The sequence below is a fragment of the Astatotilapia calliptera genome, chromosome 8 (assembly GCF_964374335.1).
Source record: "Astatotilapia calliptera chromosome 8, fAstCal68.1, whole genome shotgun sequence".
NCBI classification, from domain to species: domain Eukaryota; kingdom Metazoa; phylum Chordata; class Actinopteri; order Cichliformes; family Cichlidae; genus Astatotilapia; species Astatotilapia calliptera.
The window spans coordinates 8,099,669-8,113,392 of NC_137429.1; the positions used below are offsets into that span (position 1 = coordinate 8,099,669).

Consider the following 13,724-nt stretch of genomic DNA (forward strand, 5'->3'; position numbering starts at 1 on the left):
GAATAATGATGGACCAAGTGCTAGGTTTCGACTTTATAACGGGAACCTCAGTTCCACCGGTCCACTAACACTCGTTAGCGATTCATTATCAGCATGTGAAGTTTGATGCTCTGCCTGACTGATCATTTTTTCTGTTTATTTGTAGCCTCGCAAGATAGAAGAAATCAAAGATTTCCTGCTGACAGCCAGGAGGAAGGATGCTAAGTGTAAGAGGCACACAGGCATCACATTTTGATGTTTAACAACTAGAAATTTAATCTTCTTGCCAAAGAATAGGTAGATATGTGGGTGACAGCTTGCCACAGACAGCTCTATGCTAACATTGTAAATTGAAATGCACCTTTTAAAGTCCAGTGAATGTGTTGAAAAAGAAATTTGAACCTCTAGAAATATTTTTTTTGGGTGGGGGCATCTATCATGTAGTTACCTCTAAATTAAAGTGCTCTTCAGCGAGATTTTGGTCTTCCCCCAAAGCAAAATCACCATGGCTTTGATAAATAATAAATTGTGGTGAAACTTACTAAAAGTATTTAGTAATTGGCAGGCTTGTGGCAGTTATTCTGTGTTGTCTTAGGCTATTTAATATACAGACCATTCATACTTACATATGTAGTCACCTCCCACAAGCCTATTTTTGAGGCATGAAAAAACACGTGTTCAGAATGCTGTTTTTATTAGCAGATCCAGTAGAGGAAAGTATTAAACTAAAGCTCTCACCTATTAGTGTTTGTTTGACTTGAGAAATAATTATGTTTGAGTTTACTTTTGAAGAGACTCGGCGCTAACACAGCTTTGTCTTTCCTCCTTTAGCCGTAAAGATCAAGAAGAACAAGGACAATGTTAAGTTCAAGGTGCGCTGCAGCAGGTACCTGTACACCCTGGTCATCACAGACAAGGAGAAGGCTGAGAAGCTCAAACAGTCCCTGCCCCCAGGTGAGTAATAAGAGAGGTGGCATGTAAAGTGAACACAGCTTTCTGGAAAATGTGCTCTTGATTTTTATCAAGTAGATTTAAGGGCTTTGAATTAAAATGACTCAGACGAAACTTTTTATCGCACTGATTTAAAGATATGTGCACATATACTACTCTGTACAGTTTTGGGCCACCTTTGGGTTGAAGATTTTTAATGCTGGTGCATCCCTTTAAGTTAACTTACTTATTGAGACATGGTTCAGTGATTGTTAATGGTTTGTTTCTCTTGGCTGCAGTGTTAAAAAATAAACCCTTTTTGAAGAACATTCATAAAAATACAGTTAAGTTTTTTGATATTCTGGGACTTTAGTGCTTTTATTGGCCCACAGTAGTTGTCTGCTTTATCATATTTGCAAGGAAACGTATAAAACGTAGTTAATTTCATAAACAAATGTCTGGAATCTTTAGCGTTTAAAAAGTCTGTGTGCACATGTATTAATGATATCTGGTTCTCGTGGAAAATGACCTGGACTTTTCAGTGTGTAAAGCACAGCTGCAGATTCTCTGTTTACAATGTGTAGAACAGAAGGTCCTGATACTTAAGTGCCCCGAATTGCGAGGGTTAATAGTGCAATACTGGGGGGAAAAAAAAAGTCTCATAATAAAAAGAACCAAAGAAATTGATTGCTACAGCAGAGCTTTCCCAGTTTATGTTGTGTTCCTTTGCTCTGATATCTGGTTGGTTTTCAAATGTTTTCATATTTGATTGCAGCCTGTCTAGACATTGCAGTTAGTGCCTAAAAGTCTGTGTATGGTGGAATTGCACCATAGTGTAAGCTAAGAAGTTTGCCTCATAATGGCAGAGGAGCCATTTTTAGACAAATTAATTCATTTTAAAATTAATAATATCATCAATTTTCTGCTGCATATCAGGGTTTAGATTAGTTTTTTTTTTTTTGAAGAATTATTTCTTTAAAAATTGTGATACTTTAAATTATAATGAGCTATCATTTTATCCTCTGATTTTCTGTAACACGTCATGCTGTAGCTGGTAGGACTGAAACTGGCATTGAATCGCAAGCTCTTTGTATTAAAAAAAAAAACCCCAACAACCCTGAATTAAATTCTAATCGCCACAGAGACATTCATGCTCTTCAAAGAGCAGATCCACATTAACTGGTTCTTTGCAGTTTGCTGTCACTCGTGTTGATGGCAGTCTGCCGTCTTCTTAATACTGCCGGTATGATAATTGTTAATAACTTTCCCTGTAAAGGTCAGATGTGATACCTGGTGCAAGTGGAGAAATTTTGATGAAAATATAAATACTCCTTACTACTTTAATCATGTGATGCCTCAAATGTATTTTCCCAGTTGTGTTTTAGAAAGTGTGTATCTGAATATTTCTAATCTTTTGTCTTTCTTTCTCTACAGGTCTGGCTGTGAAGGAGCTGAAGTAAATCCGTGATGTACAGATAATTGTAATAAAAAACTGGGGGAAAAAATCACTTTGGCTTCTGTGATTTGTTGTGTTGTTATACCATAATCCACAAGTGTGACATGGACATTGGAGCATTTGATCTGAAATGAGCGGCAATGACTTTATAGCACAATTTGGGGCGAAATAATAAAATGCATCCTTTGTAGATGTTGATTGTTTTCTTCAGCTTCATCTTTGTAGAGGTTTTCACTGACTGCTTGGTTACAATGTCTGCATCAACATATAGCCACACTACATCTATATACAAGATTTTTACCCAGAAAATGTAAACTTGTAAATTTTAATGGCTATAAAATTAATTTTGGAAACATTTAAAGTGATAAAGTCATATAACCAGCACAGTTAGCTATTTGACAGCTGGGCTGAATCTGGCTCAATTCCACTTAGTTTAATTACATCAAAGTTTCATAAATAAATATAAGTAACCTGCTCATGAATACAGCAAATATTATTTTAGCATCTAAATTTGCTGCATCTGTAGCTGAAGTACACCAGAAAATACAAGTATACAAAATGTTAATATAAGCCACTTTAAAAATGACCCACCAGCTGTTCTCACGGGCTGCATGTTGTGTAATTGGCTTAATTGAACACTAGGTGGCACCGCTGTTGCTTATTTACCAGAGAATAAAGGGTCCGTTAATAATTAAAAAAAAATCGATGTAGCTGATGTTACAATAAACTGACTTTGTGTATTTAATTAATTAGTTGTACTTATGATGTATGCTGCCAGACTAATGTTCCGAAACCATTTACGAAAGCGAATGTGCACGCCCCCTCACCCCCTGGTGTCCTGCGCCTACTATAAGTGCGCGTTCACGCTGCTGACTGTGTTGTCTGCTGTTTGTGTGGAGCAGCTGTCGGTCGGATAGTATCTGTGGGTCCACAGGAACGGAAACATGGACGCAGAGTGATTATTGGTCTTTCTCGGGAAAAATCTTAACCGGAGCTCACTTTGCAAACACACTTTTACCTTTGCAGGACTTTCCCCACCTCTCATGTGTGGTCGAGCGTGTTTCCACAACCGAGCATGCTTTTATCGTTGCCTTTGTTTAATGTGCGACTTGATTAAAATATCCGGCAGCGGAAAAAACTGCCTGCTTTACTACTGAGAGGCTAATTTAGGCTGAAGCCTAACTTTTTCTCCGGGCAGTGATGTCTTCGGATCGTGTGGATTACATTGCGCCGTGGTGGACTTACTGGCTTCACAATTTTCCTCATATCAATCTGAGGTTTCAGCCCATTGATAAGACCTTCCAGCCTGAAGATGAGAACTACCAGCAGGTCAGTGGAGAGGGATATGGGACATATGGCTCTTTACCAGAAGCCTAGTTATAGACGCTTAAAAACTGGGGCATAATATGTCTGTAGGTTTCTGCAATGACACTTAATAAAGAGTTTATAATACTATTTTAACACATTGTCCCAAAACCAACCCACAGTATGATCATTTTTTCTGATATTGCTGTTGTTTCACTAGAATCAGTTGTGGGCTGTTTGCTATCACTATTCCCTCTGCTACCCTGAAGAGTCACACTGCATTGTATTATTGATGACAAAAGTGGGCCATAATGTCCCTGCACGTAACCTAGTCAGCTCCACTGAAATCACACTGAAGCATCTTTACTTTGCCATTGACATGAGAACCAACTCAAAATGCTGTTTATGTATTGTAATTGCAGTCATCGTTCTGAAAGCAGCGATTGCTCTTCAGCAAACACACTAACAAAGCATCATCATCATCATTACTTCAGAAAACCTTAGAAAGAGAAAACGCAGCACAGGACATCTCCCAAACACTGCTTGGGTCGACTGTTGCAGCTTTTAAAATGAGCTAATCTTTTATCTGTGTGTGCTGGAGAGACAGAGAGAGGAAGCACCCTTGTGGGATAATGCTGGCATAGATCACCCGTGGGAGTCAAAGTGATTCCCATCCAACTCCAGAGGTGGTGACAGGACCATTTCACACAGCACTGAAGAGGGTTGGGATCAACTTTTGGATGACTAATGACCTGCTTGTGAACACATGTCATGTTCCATGAATGTTTCATTATTTAACTGTTGAATTTTTCAAGGTTACAGTTCTGCCTCTGTCAGTGCAAGTAGTCATCCTGAGAAGTGATGGCATTTAAGTTCATCGCTGCAGCATCCTAGCACACTGGTCTCCAGAGTGAGTTCAGGTGTCTGAGACAGTCAGAGCCTTATAATGATTTTCAAGCGTTTAATTTCAGCAGTGAAATAAGGCAAGTGGGAGTCATTATCACATAGTCAGCATTAGTGAATCGCAAATGGGTGCATTCTTTCATAAGCCAATACTAGTCACGCCAGATTTAATGTGGCTATGATTCATATTTCCTTCTTATTTCTGTGTTAACACATGATCACAAGTTTCCTGGAATTTAAAGGAGGATTTTAGTCATAGCACCTCTTCAGTTGGGGGTGATCAAAAACAGAGATAGAAGGGGGGGGGGGGGGGGGGGAGCCTTACTTATTCTAACTAAGTGGGGACAATAAGAGCAAGGCTATTTTTCCACCTTGTGATGTTTTTGGTGGGTGTTTCATTCACTTGATGACATTCCCATCCCTCAGACCCAAGGGGGACCCCCTCTGTACTATAACTATAACGCTGATATTGTCAACAGTTACCTATCAGCACAGATAGGAAGCAACTTAGGGCCTCTCCTTTTCTGTTGGAAAAGTATCTATAGAAGAATCAAGCCTAAAAAAAACTCTTCATGATGTGTTGAGTCCCTGTGCTTAAGCCTTTCAGGACTTTAACAATAGAAAAGGAGAGACCCCAGGAAATACTGGACAACATATTCACTGATACCATTGCATTCATTTTGGTTTTGATGCATTCTGTCTTTGCAAGATATAGAATCTATTTTTTCACTCATGTTGAGGAAGACTCCAAATGAGGCAAAGAGAGGCAGATTGCCTTTTTTCCTCATGCTGCCCTGTGCTGCCCTCGATTGCATTGTGGAAATACAGCCGGAGCCACGGGGTGCAGGAAGAGAAGGTGGTGAGTCTCAGCAGGTGAAAAGCAATTCCCATTGAGAATACTGTCAGCCACAGGCAGTCAGTCAGTCTGGGGTAGGAAATGCCCACCACTGCATCCACCAACCTTACTTGTTCTTTGCGAATCTTCTTTCTCCCACCACACTCTATCTGACTAAACCATGCTCCTGCTTTCTATTGTCGAGGCTTTAATGGTCTCAACATGTAAAACAATGTACTGTAAAGCACCACAGCAAATGATGCAATTTCAGGCATATGCCAGGCTACTTAGGGCATTATATTCCTTTTCCTTTATGAGCTGTTGAGCTTAATTCACACCACCACCCCCTGTTTTGCCTGAATTAGAAGCCATGCTCATGTGCTGTGCATGTAATCAATTAATGAGTTACTGAGAATAACACTGATAACATGGATCTTGGGTGTCCTGAATAGTCGCCAAGCTGTGAATTATGCTTATAGTATTTAGGAAGAGTGTTAAGGTTGCTAGTGAAGTATAATGTATTAATGTGGTCAGCACTGCGACACAGTAAAAACTGTGAATTAACTTATACTGTCCTGTTTTATAAAACTACAGTACACTGTGATATCTGGGGTGATTTAGTGCGTTGCAGTCGATACTTTTACAGCATTTAATAGTTTAATGGGATAAAAATTACACTTTAATTGAGTTATGTGGTGGTGAGTTGATTCTTTTGTTAACGAGTTGCTGAGTTGACATTTTCTGTTGTAGATGGGGTAGCATTGAGCAGCTGAGCCATGCTTCTTAAAGCAGACCACATGCTTTGTCAGAGGATTTGTAATTGGTTAGTTGTACCGTGGGCAATCCTGGTGAAGTCCCGCCCTGGCTTCGGGCCAGGGAATGTGAAGGGATGTGAGGCGATGCTATATTTCATTGTTCTTTATCTGTGTGTGTGTGTGTGTGTGTGTGTGTGTGTGTGTGTGTGTGTGTGTGTGTGTGTGTGTGTGTGTGTGTGTGGTAGGAATCTACTACTGCTGTTGTCAGTAAAGGAATGTCTGTAAGCTGAATCATCTGCCTGGAGTGCCTCTAATTTCTGTCTTCTGACCTTAATCAAGCTATTCTTTTTTATTTTACTGAGATATTTTGGAAAATCTCATCTAGTGCTGCAGAGTTGAGGGTTGAGTAGGCTTGAAAACTATGCAGAGGATCCGTTGAGTGACTGCTTTAAAGGCAAAAGTGTTTAAACCTTGCTCCCAGGGCCTACTTTCAGACCTGCACTCAATTGGTCAATTACTGCATGGAGTGGGCGTGATTGTTGAACTGTTTTTTTTTTCTTCTCGTCAGTCCAGCTAGCATTCATTTTAAGCATGCTGACCTCGTGAGCAACTGACATCCATCACTTATGTTTGTTTTGGGCACGCACAGGCTTGAGAGACAAACTGCTGATCTGCTCAGCAATTTGCTCAGTCTTTCTCAGCCAGTGTCTGATGTAGAAAATGGATTTCTCTGCTCTTCCTGTCCCGAGGCCTGTGGGATATAAAGAGGGCAAAAAACTGGAAAGGCTTACCCAAAAGTAGGACAGAGTTGGAGGCCTAATTTTTTTTGTTCCTGTATTTTTGAATGTATGTGTGTGTGTTGAGCCAGACGTTATGTGTAGGTCAGAAGGTCCTAGTCTATCTGACTTCTCCTTTCTTTTCTTCATTTCCTGCTTTGTGAATCAAACATAAACATATTTATGCCAAATAAATTACTGGTACAGATCACATGGATCACTGGATCACATGCTCCAGTCATCCCACCAATGTACTCTCCTCCCTTTTAAGCAGCCAGAGTCACTAAAACCCATATAGTGTGATGATAGAATGTAATACTAAATACTAAAATCAGAGTTTTCAGAGCAATAGTCATTTGTGCTTCTGTTTACTTGAAGTTTTTAATATATATGTTTAGGTAGTCCTACATTTGCACTGGCACTTACTGTACTGTGCAAAAATCTTGAGCCAAGGTGGAAGCCATTCTGTTGTGGGTGTATTTTTAATGTTCTGCTGACAATGTGGGAGTGTAATTGTGCATTACTGGCTAGTGCAGCCGACTGGGAGACAGAACTCTCTTATTATGCAAATTAAAATAAAACAACAAACAAATAAAATGTAGGCAGATTGGTTACTGTACAGTTTACAGCTCTGCGCAAAAGTCTTGAGCCATCCGTAATTTCTTTATATTTTGCGAGTAGAATGGGGAATAGGTGCAGTGATTTGTTGAAACATATGCCAATGTGTGGAAATACAGAATATAAGACAAAAATCGAGTTTGTACAATTCTATGACAGTGGATATTTCGTAGGATCACATTTATTCTTCAGCACAATCTGACAATCTTACAAGCTTTAATTAGTCTTCATAGTTCTCAAGGATTTGTTAAAGACGTTTAAAGCTCTTCTTGGGTTTTTGGCCGCCTCTTGTTTGGTTCTCTGTCAAGATGATCCCACACTGCTTCGATAATGTTGAAGTCTGGGCTCTGAGGAGGCCAATCCATGACTGATAGAGTTGTAATGTGTGATTTTCTGCCCAGATATGCTTTTACTGCTCTGGCAGTGTGTTTGTAATGGTGAAGAATGAAGCTGTTAGCATTCAGATACTTTCCAGATGCTGTTGCATGGTGGATCAAAATGTGATCAGGATTGTAGTACTCGCATTCCATGACTTTCAGGTGCTGTTCATCTTCAGCTAATTCAGCTCATTGTTGGTGTTGTTGGTGCAAATATACTTTTCATGCCAGTCCAACTATTATCTTTGACATTTGTTGGTTGGTTGCTAAGTTGCCTGTTATATTTAGACACAGCATTGGTTCTTCCCCAGAGTTAGGTGTGTTTTTATGCTTAAGTGATTCATAGATCTGAGTTAAGATCAGTGTTAGCACACAAATAAACAACAATAATAATAATAATTCCTCTGAAGATGGTCAGGTACAAGGAGTGGTCTGAAAATCTGTGAAAAACCAGCCAACATCCAAAGAAAAACTTTGAAAGACCTTCACAAAACCTGGAGAGCTATTGCTCAAGATGACTTTAAAACATTACAAGACATTTAGACTCCTTGGAAGAAAAATATAAAGAAATGAGGGGTGGTTCAAGGTGTTGGCGAAGTACTGTACATCAAAAGAAAAGCAGGCTGATTACCAAAGTAATTAACTCAGGCATTACTTGAACCAATTTTGAGTTGGTCATGAGACTCTGGGAAGACACAGGCAGCATGTTCGTGTTTTTTTTTGTGAAAATTAAATATTTTCCTCTTATCAGCTGTTCAGTAACAGTAATTACTGGGAAGAATGTGGATTTATGCTCGTGTACGCTCAGTCAAGCACAGAAATGTGTTGAAAAATGTATGCAGCCGCTGCAGGAAATCTGCCATGTTCTTTACTGTTGACAGTTAGCTACTAGTCTCATGTGGTGTTCTGCCTGTTACGGTACAAAGAGTTCAGGGAAGCTTTTGTATTTTAGGGTAGATGTTTGTCTTCTTTGCTCTTGTTCTAAACATTTACACAATTAAGGATGGTTAAAAAAAACTTTTGTCTGTTTCCTGCACAGGAAAATAGACTTTTTTTCTCTTTTTGTCTGAGACAAATTGACACATCCTGTAATAACCACCTCAGACAGTCTCCTGTTGAAGGCTTTTATCATATTGCTCAGAGTGATATGGGATAAAGACCTGGGCACATACACAGCGTTCATTTATGGTCACAAACAAGAACTTTTAATACATCCCATCTCTCTGCGTCACAGATCGCGTCTGAAAAATGAGTTCCACCGTGATGCTTGGTTTTTCAGACTTTCCAGGTGTTTTTTGTCACCTTTGCTATTTCTGTAGTCATTCATCAGCATTCCCTTCACCTCACCATCTTTATTCATTGACATAAAACCTCCCAGTTTAAATAAATGCACTGTGTGTCAGAGTCGCTAATCATAAAGACCGGAAAACTTATGTGCAGTCTTTGTGGATAAAATATGTATTTTTTATGATTTTCTCCAAGTCGTATACTTCAGTTTGAAAGCGCTGCAGCTCCATTTCCCATTAAAGTACAGCCATTACATTCTCATTAATACTGCTAGATTTATGACTATTTCTAATTTATGGTTAAAAAATGATTTGATTGCATTTTTGAGCCCTCTTCACACGATGTTGTTTCAAGCAGCTACTTTCCTGATTTGCAGCTAAACGCTTATATGGCACTGTTGTGTTAACTGCGTTTAGTGCGTGTGATCGAAAATGAAAAATTATGCGTTTCAAGAGCTGAAAATCCATTATCTGTTCAGCTATCGCAGTCACTCTGATTGCACTGGAAATTTACCAACTCCTTTTGCCGCCTCCTCAAGAAAATCAATCTTAAATCTGTCGTTCTTAATTCCCATGCTCCTTGTCTTATCTCAGCCTCTCCCCGTTTGCCTGAATGATTGTGTAACCTTATTGTTAAAGCAGTGATTCACCTCAGTTCAGTCTCTCTGGTAGGTTGTCTTTTTTTGCTACACAGCCATCTATGTATGTATTGCTCGTTAGTGACATGCATAGACAAAGAGAAAAGAACTTACACTGTCCCCTCTGGGTTTCCAGAAGGTCATTAACCCCAATCTGTCTCCATGCTGCTTGAAGCTAGTGATTAGTATCACCTGATTGACTATATGGTATGGCTTAGGTCTGCACTAATAAGGCAATATTCAAGCCCTCATGCTGATCTAACCACGATTAAACAGGATATGACAGCAGCGGATGACCAACCGTGCTGCTGTAAACTTGGTTTTCTTTGTATTTCCTTAGTGTTATAATTTTAGTTTGTGATATACAACACAGGAAACCTTCAGCAGGTCGCATGAAAGGCCGTACAGCTTTGGCCATACACCAAAGCTGTATGAATTGGGAGACGTGGATTCACTTAGCCACATTCCTCTCATGTCTCTCATGTAAGCTGCTGGGGGGGTTGGGTTTCCTTTGTTGTGACGGTGTGGAATCAAAATCATGACCCCTGACTTCCCCGAGGAAACAGGTTGGCTTTGGGTTCAGAGAGGAAACAAACATAACGCTCTTTGCTTCACTCCAGAGATGTCCCGGTCAGGATGGCCGTGTTTATTAAAGAAGCATTTACTAAAAAAATATTCACAACGCTTTCTTTTTAAAGATAAAACAGAAAGGGTGAAATTAAACGGATTGGAAGAAACTTTAGACACCATCAGTTTATGGTAGTAAGACAACACAATGTAGATATACATCAATACAGCTTTTTTTTTTAATAATAGGCTTCTGTGGGGTACTTTATTGCAATATAGTAGACCTACCATTGATATTAGTTTCACAATAACAATGGTGCAAAATACCACCCATGTAGCGACAGCTTATAATCAAGTTATCAAGAGCAGTGGAGCGGATAAAAACTTTTTTTTTTTCTTCCATCTCCAGTATTTGCTTCAAAGTTGCTTCTTGCTTCCTCTCACTGCAGGCATTAGGAAACTGGTTGAATGTAGAACTGCAGTTGGTCTTTGGATGCTTTTTTAATTGCTTGTGTTAGCCATACTGGTATTAATACTTCCCTAACATAGTGTAATAGATTTGAAACAATGGTTTAACAACAGAACCCCCCCCCCTGCTTCTCATCCATATCTCATGGGTCACCTTGCTGGGACTTAATAGCATCCCAGCTGTGAACATGGGCAGGCTCAGCTGAATGCACTGAGCTGGAAAGGGCCCTCGTCCCCAGGCATCCAAGTACGTATCGGAGTGGAACAGGCAGAAGCAAGGAGGAAGATAGTGAGTTGGACCATTCATTGATCTTTGGGTGGGGGACTTTGCTTCTTTGCCATATCAGCTTGCATTTCTTAAGGCGCTTGGCTGCCTCAGTTCAATCTGGTATGGTGGTCTTGAGTCATAGAAAAAGTCCTGTGCTATGTCATGCAGAATGGTTAATGTAATAAAGAAAGAAATGATGGGGGAAAATTTGCCATGGGGCTCTCATTTTAAAAACTAAAGTTTACTAATTGTGAGGAGTACTAAAAGTACGTTTGTTAAGTATTAAGTTCAATTAAAAAAAACTTGATGACATGAATCTAAAGATGTGGGATTTAAGCTTTTTACAAAGTTGCTGTTGTGTTGTTTTGTAGGAGAGAAGGATCCAGTCCCTGTGGAGTTTTGGGGTGTAGAAGGGAAAGGTAGTGAAACATTAAAAGAATAAGTGAAAGAGAAAGCTCTTTTCTGGTGACATTCACCAGCAGCTACTGTTTCCCACCAAGCTTTGAATTTCAAAGTGGAGCTTTTTCTTTTTAAATGTCTTCTTTTTTCACTAACTGACCTGACACCTATTTAACCCCTATCACGCTGAAGTAATGTCACTGCCCATTCAGGCCACTGTCGAATTCGGTGTATTGCAAAGCAATGTGCACAACGCCTGGAGGCCTTCCCAACCTACGCACAGCTGTCTGCCACCTGCTGTGGAGCTCCAATGCTTGCAGAAGACAGTTCACATCGCTTAGCGTTGCATTTAGAGCTCCTCTAAGTTTGTGGAATTCCTCTGTTAAATGACTCAGGGCTGCTTAGCAGATGCACTTTAACAGATGGAGGTGCTTTCCATTTCTATGTATTAATTATGTGTATTAAAAATTGATTTTTAATGGAAGCTCAGTAAAAGGCACATATAACACTTAGGGAGTTGTGAGTTTACATCTGTGTTGACATAGCACGACCTCTATGTGCTCTGTTTCTTGTCTGTCTTTGTTATGCTCCAGCAAAGCGGCAGAGAGTGCTCATCAAGGACACTGAATATTTGGAAAGATGTTCTCTAGTAAATCAGAGTCTTTCCAGTGAAATTAAGTTGAACTGACTGTGAAGCTGTAAAAGCAAACTTCCACATCCCTGCATTAAACCTCCCACAGTCCCTCTCTTGGATTGAGACCGAAGCACCGTGAACATGCTCCGGAGCGGCATAGACTCCACTCAGTATTGATTTTTGCATCCTTCGAGTCGTAAGTGCATTCAGAGGGTTATTTTCAGTATTTCATATTATCTGACGTTAGAAAGCAATAACATCATTCTGCCTTGGCCAGCTGTCTTTAAGTCTGTTTGTTATATTTCTCACATAGATAGGTCATTACAGCATCACTGTCCGTTTATCTCACCGTCCCATCTGTGCTGGCTTTCATCATACCTTTGATGGTGCTCGGGGGAGAATAAATGACTCAGCCAGTGCCCTTTGGGTCATTTCTACCCCCGGGTTATTACTGCTTCATTATGCTTCTCCCTTTGTCCTCCATTTGAACAAGAACGTGTGTCTGAGCCTTTGTTTATTATTTATTCTCTGTTATGGGCCATTTTGTTGATTGTAATTGTAGTGTGGTTAAATTGCAAACCATTCTTTTTAAAGTTGTTCTCAATATTCTGTTCGGCCATGTTCTAGTTTTTTTTAGTGGGTTTTTATAAAAGAATAATGATGAACTCTGCATTTTTTAGAGTCTGATTAACGAATGAATTACTGCTTACAAATTCAGTATATAGATGTTCAAAGACAGATCTAATAGGCTTTACTTGCCGTCTAATTTGCATTGGATATGCTACAGGCAGTTTAAAGTTCATACAGGGGCCACCTCAGAATTTCTGAGTAACAAATAGTTCAAAAGTTCAATTAAAAACAATCTGCCCATTTTAACTGTGTGTTAAGTGTATTACCCTGCAGTTTGGGGCAGGGGGCTTCGTTCTTTGGGGCAGATTCTTTTTTGGCATTCAACAATGATATCTTGTACTGGATTTTGGCAAAATCACATTATTATGCAACATTCCTGCCTCAAGGCAAGGCCATCTACAATGGGATTGTAATGGGAGAGAAACTGGGCCGAGCAGTGAGTAACAGAGTGTGTTTGAGGTAGCCGTGAGGATGAGGTATCTCTGTCGGCTGTCTCCCATGTTATGAATTCACGCACATGGAAACACACACTTTGTCAGGCAGCCACTCTTTGCCTGCACCACCTCTCTTTGTCTCTATTTTGCTCTTTTTCTCATCTGCACCCTCACTGTTTTCATTACCACAACAATTCCTCCGTCATTCTGTCATCCTCTTTTTATGCAACCCCCCCCCCCCCCCCCCAACCCCCTCACCCACCCCCACACCCATGCTATGCAGCTCTCCGGGACTGCCTTTACGCTCAGCTAGATCTTCCTTTCTTTCCTGTGCCGTTGCCTCCAGCCTCGTGCTCACCCCACCCCCGTGTCTATAGGGACAATTGGGAGGAAACAAAAGAGAGCGGACAGCACGGCCTCTTGAGTTTACAGTGAGCAAGTAAGGAGAAGGGTGTTAACATATTGA

General features: G+C 40.1%; 1 protein-coding gene across 4 annotated transcripts in view; it reads left to right on the forward strand.

The window, feature by feature from the left end:
• Positions 1 to 3,231: 3,231 nt before the first annotated feature.
• Positions 3,232 to 13,724, forward strand: part of ttyh2 (tweety family member 2) — a 70,667-nt gene continuing 60,174 nt past the window's right edge. For 2 of the 4 annotated variants that reach the window (XM_080305023.1, XM_026178243.2), the window contains exon 1: positions 3,233 to 3,694. In XM_080305023.1, coding sequence (XP_080161149.1) covers positions 3,566 to 3,694 — 129 coding nt within the window. In that variant the 5' untranslated portion in view covers positions 3,233 to 3,565. Of the gene's footprint in view, positions 3,695 to 13,724 lie in introns of all 4 variants that reach the window. The other 2 variants (XM_080305022.1, XM_026178244.2) reach the window with 2 other exon arrangements.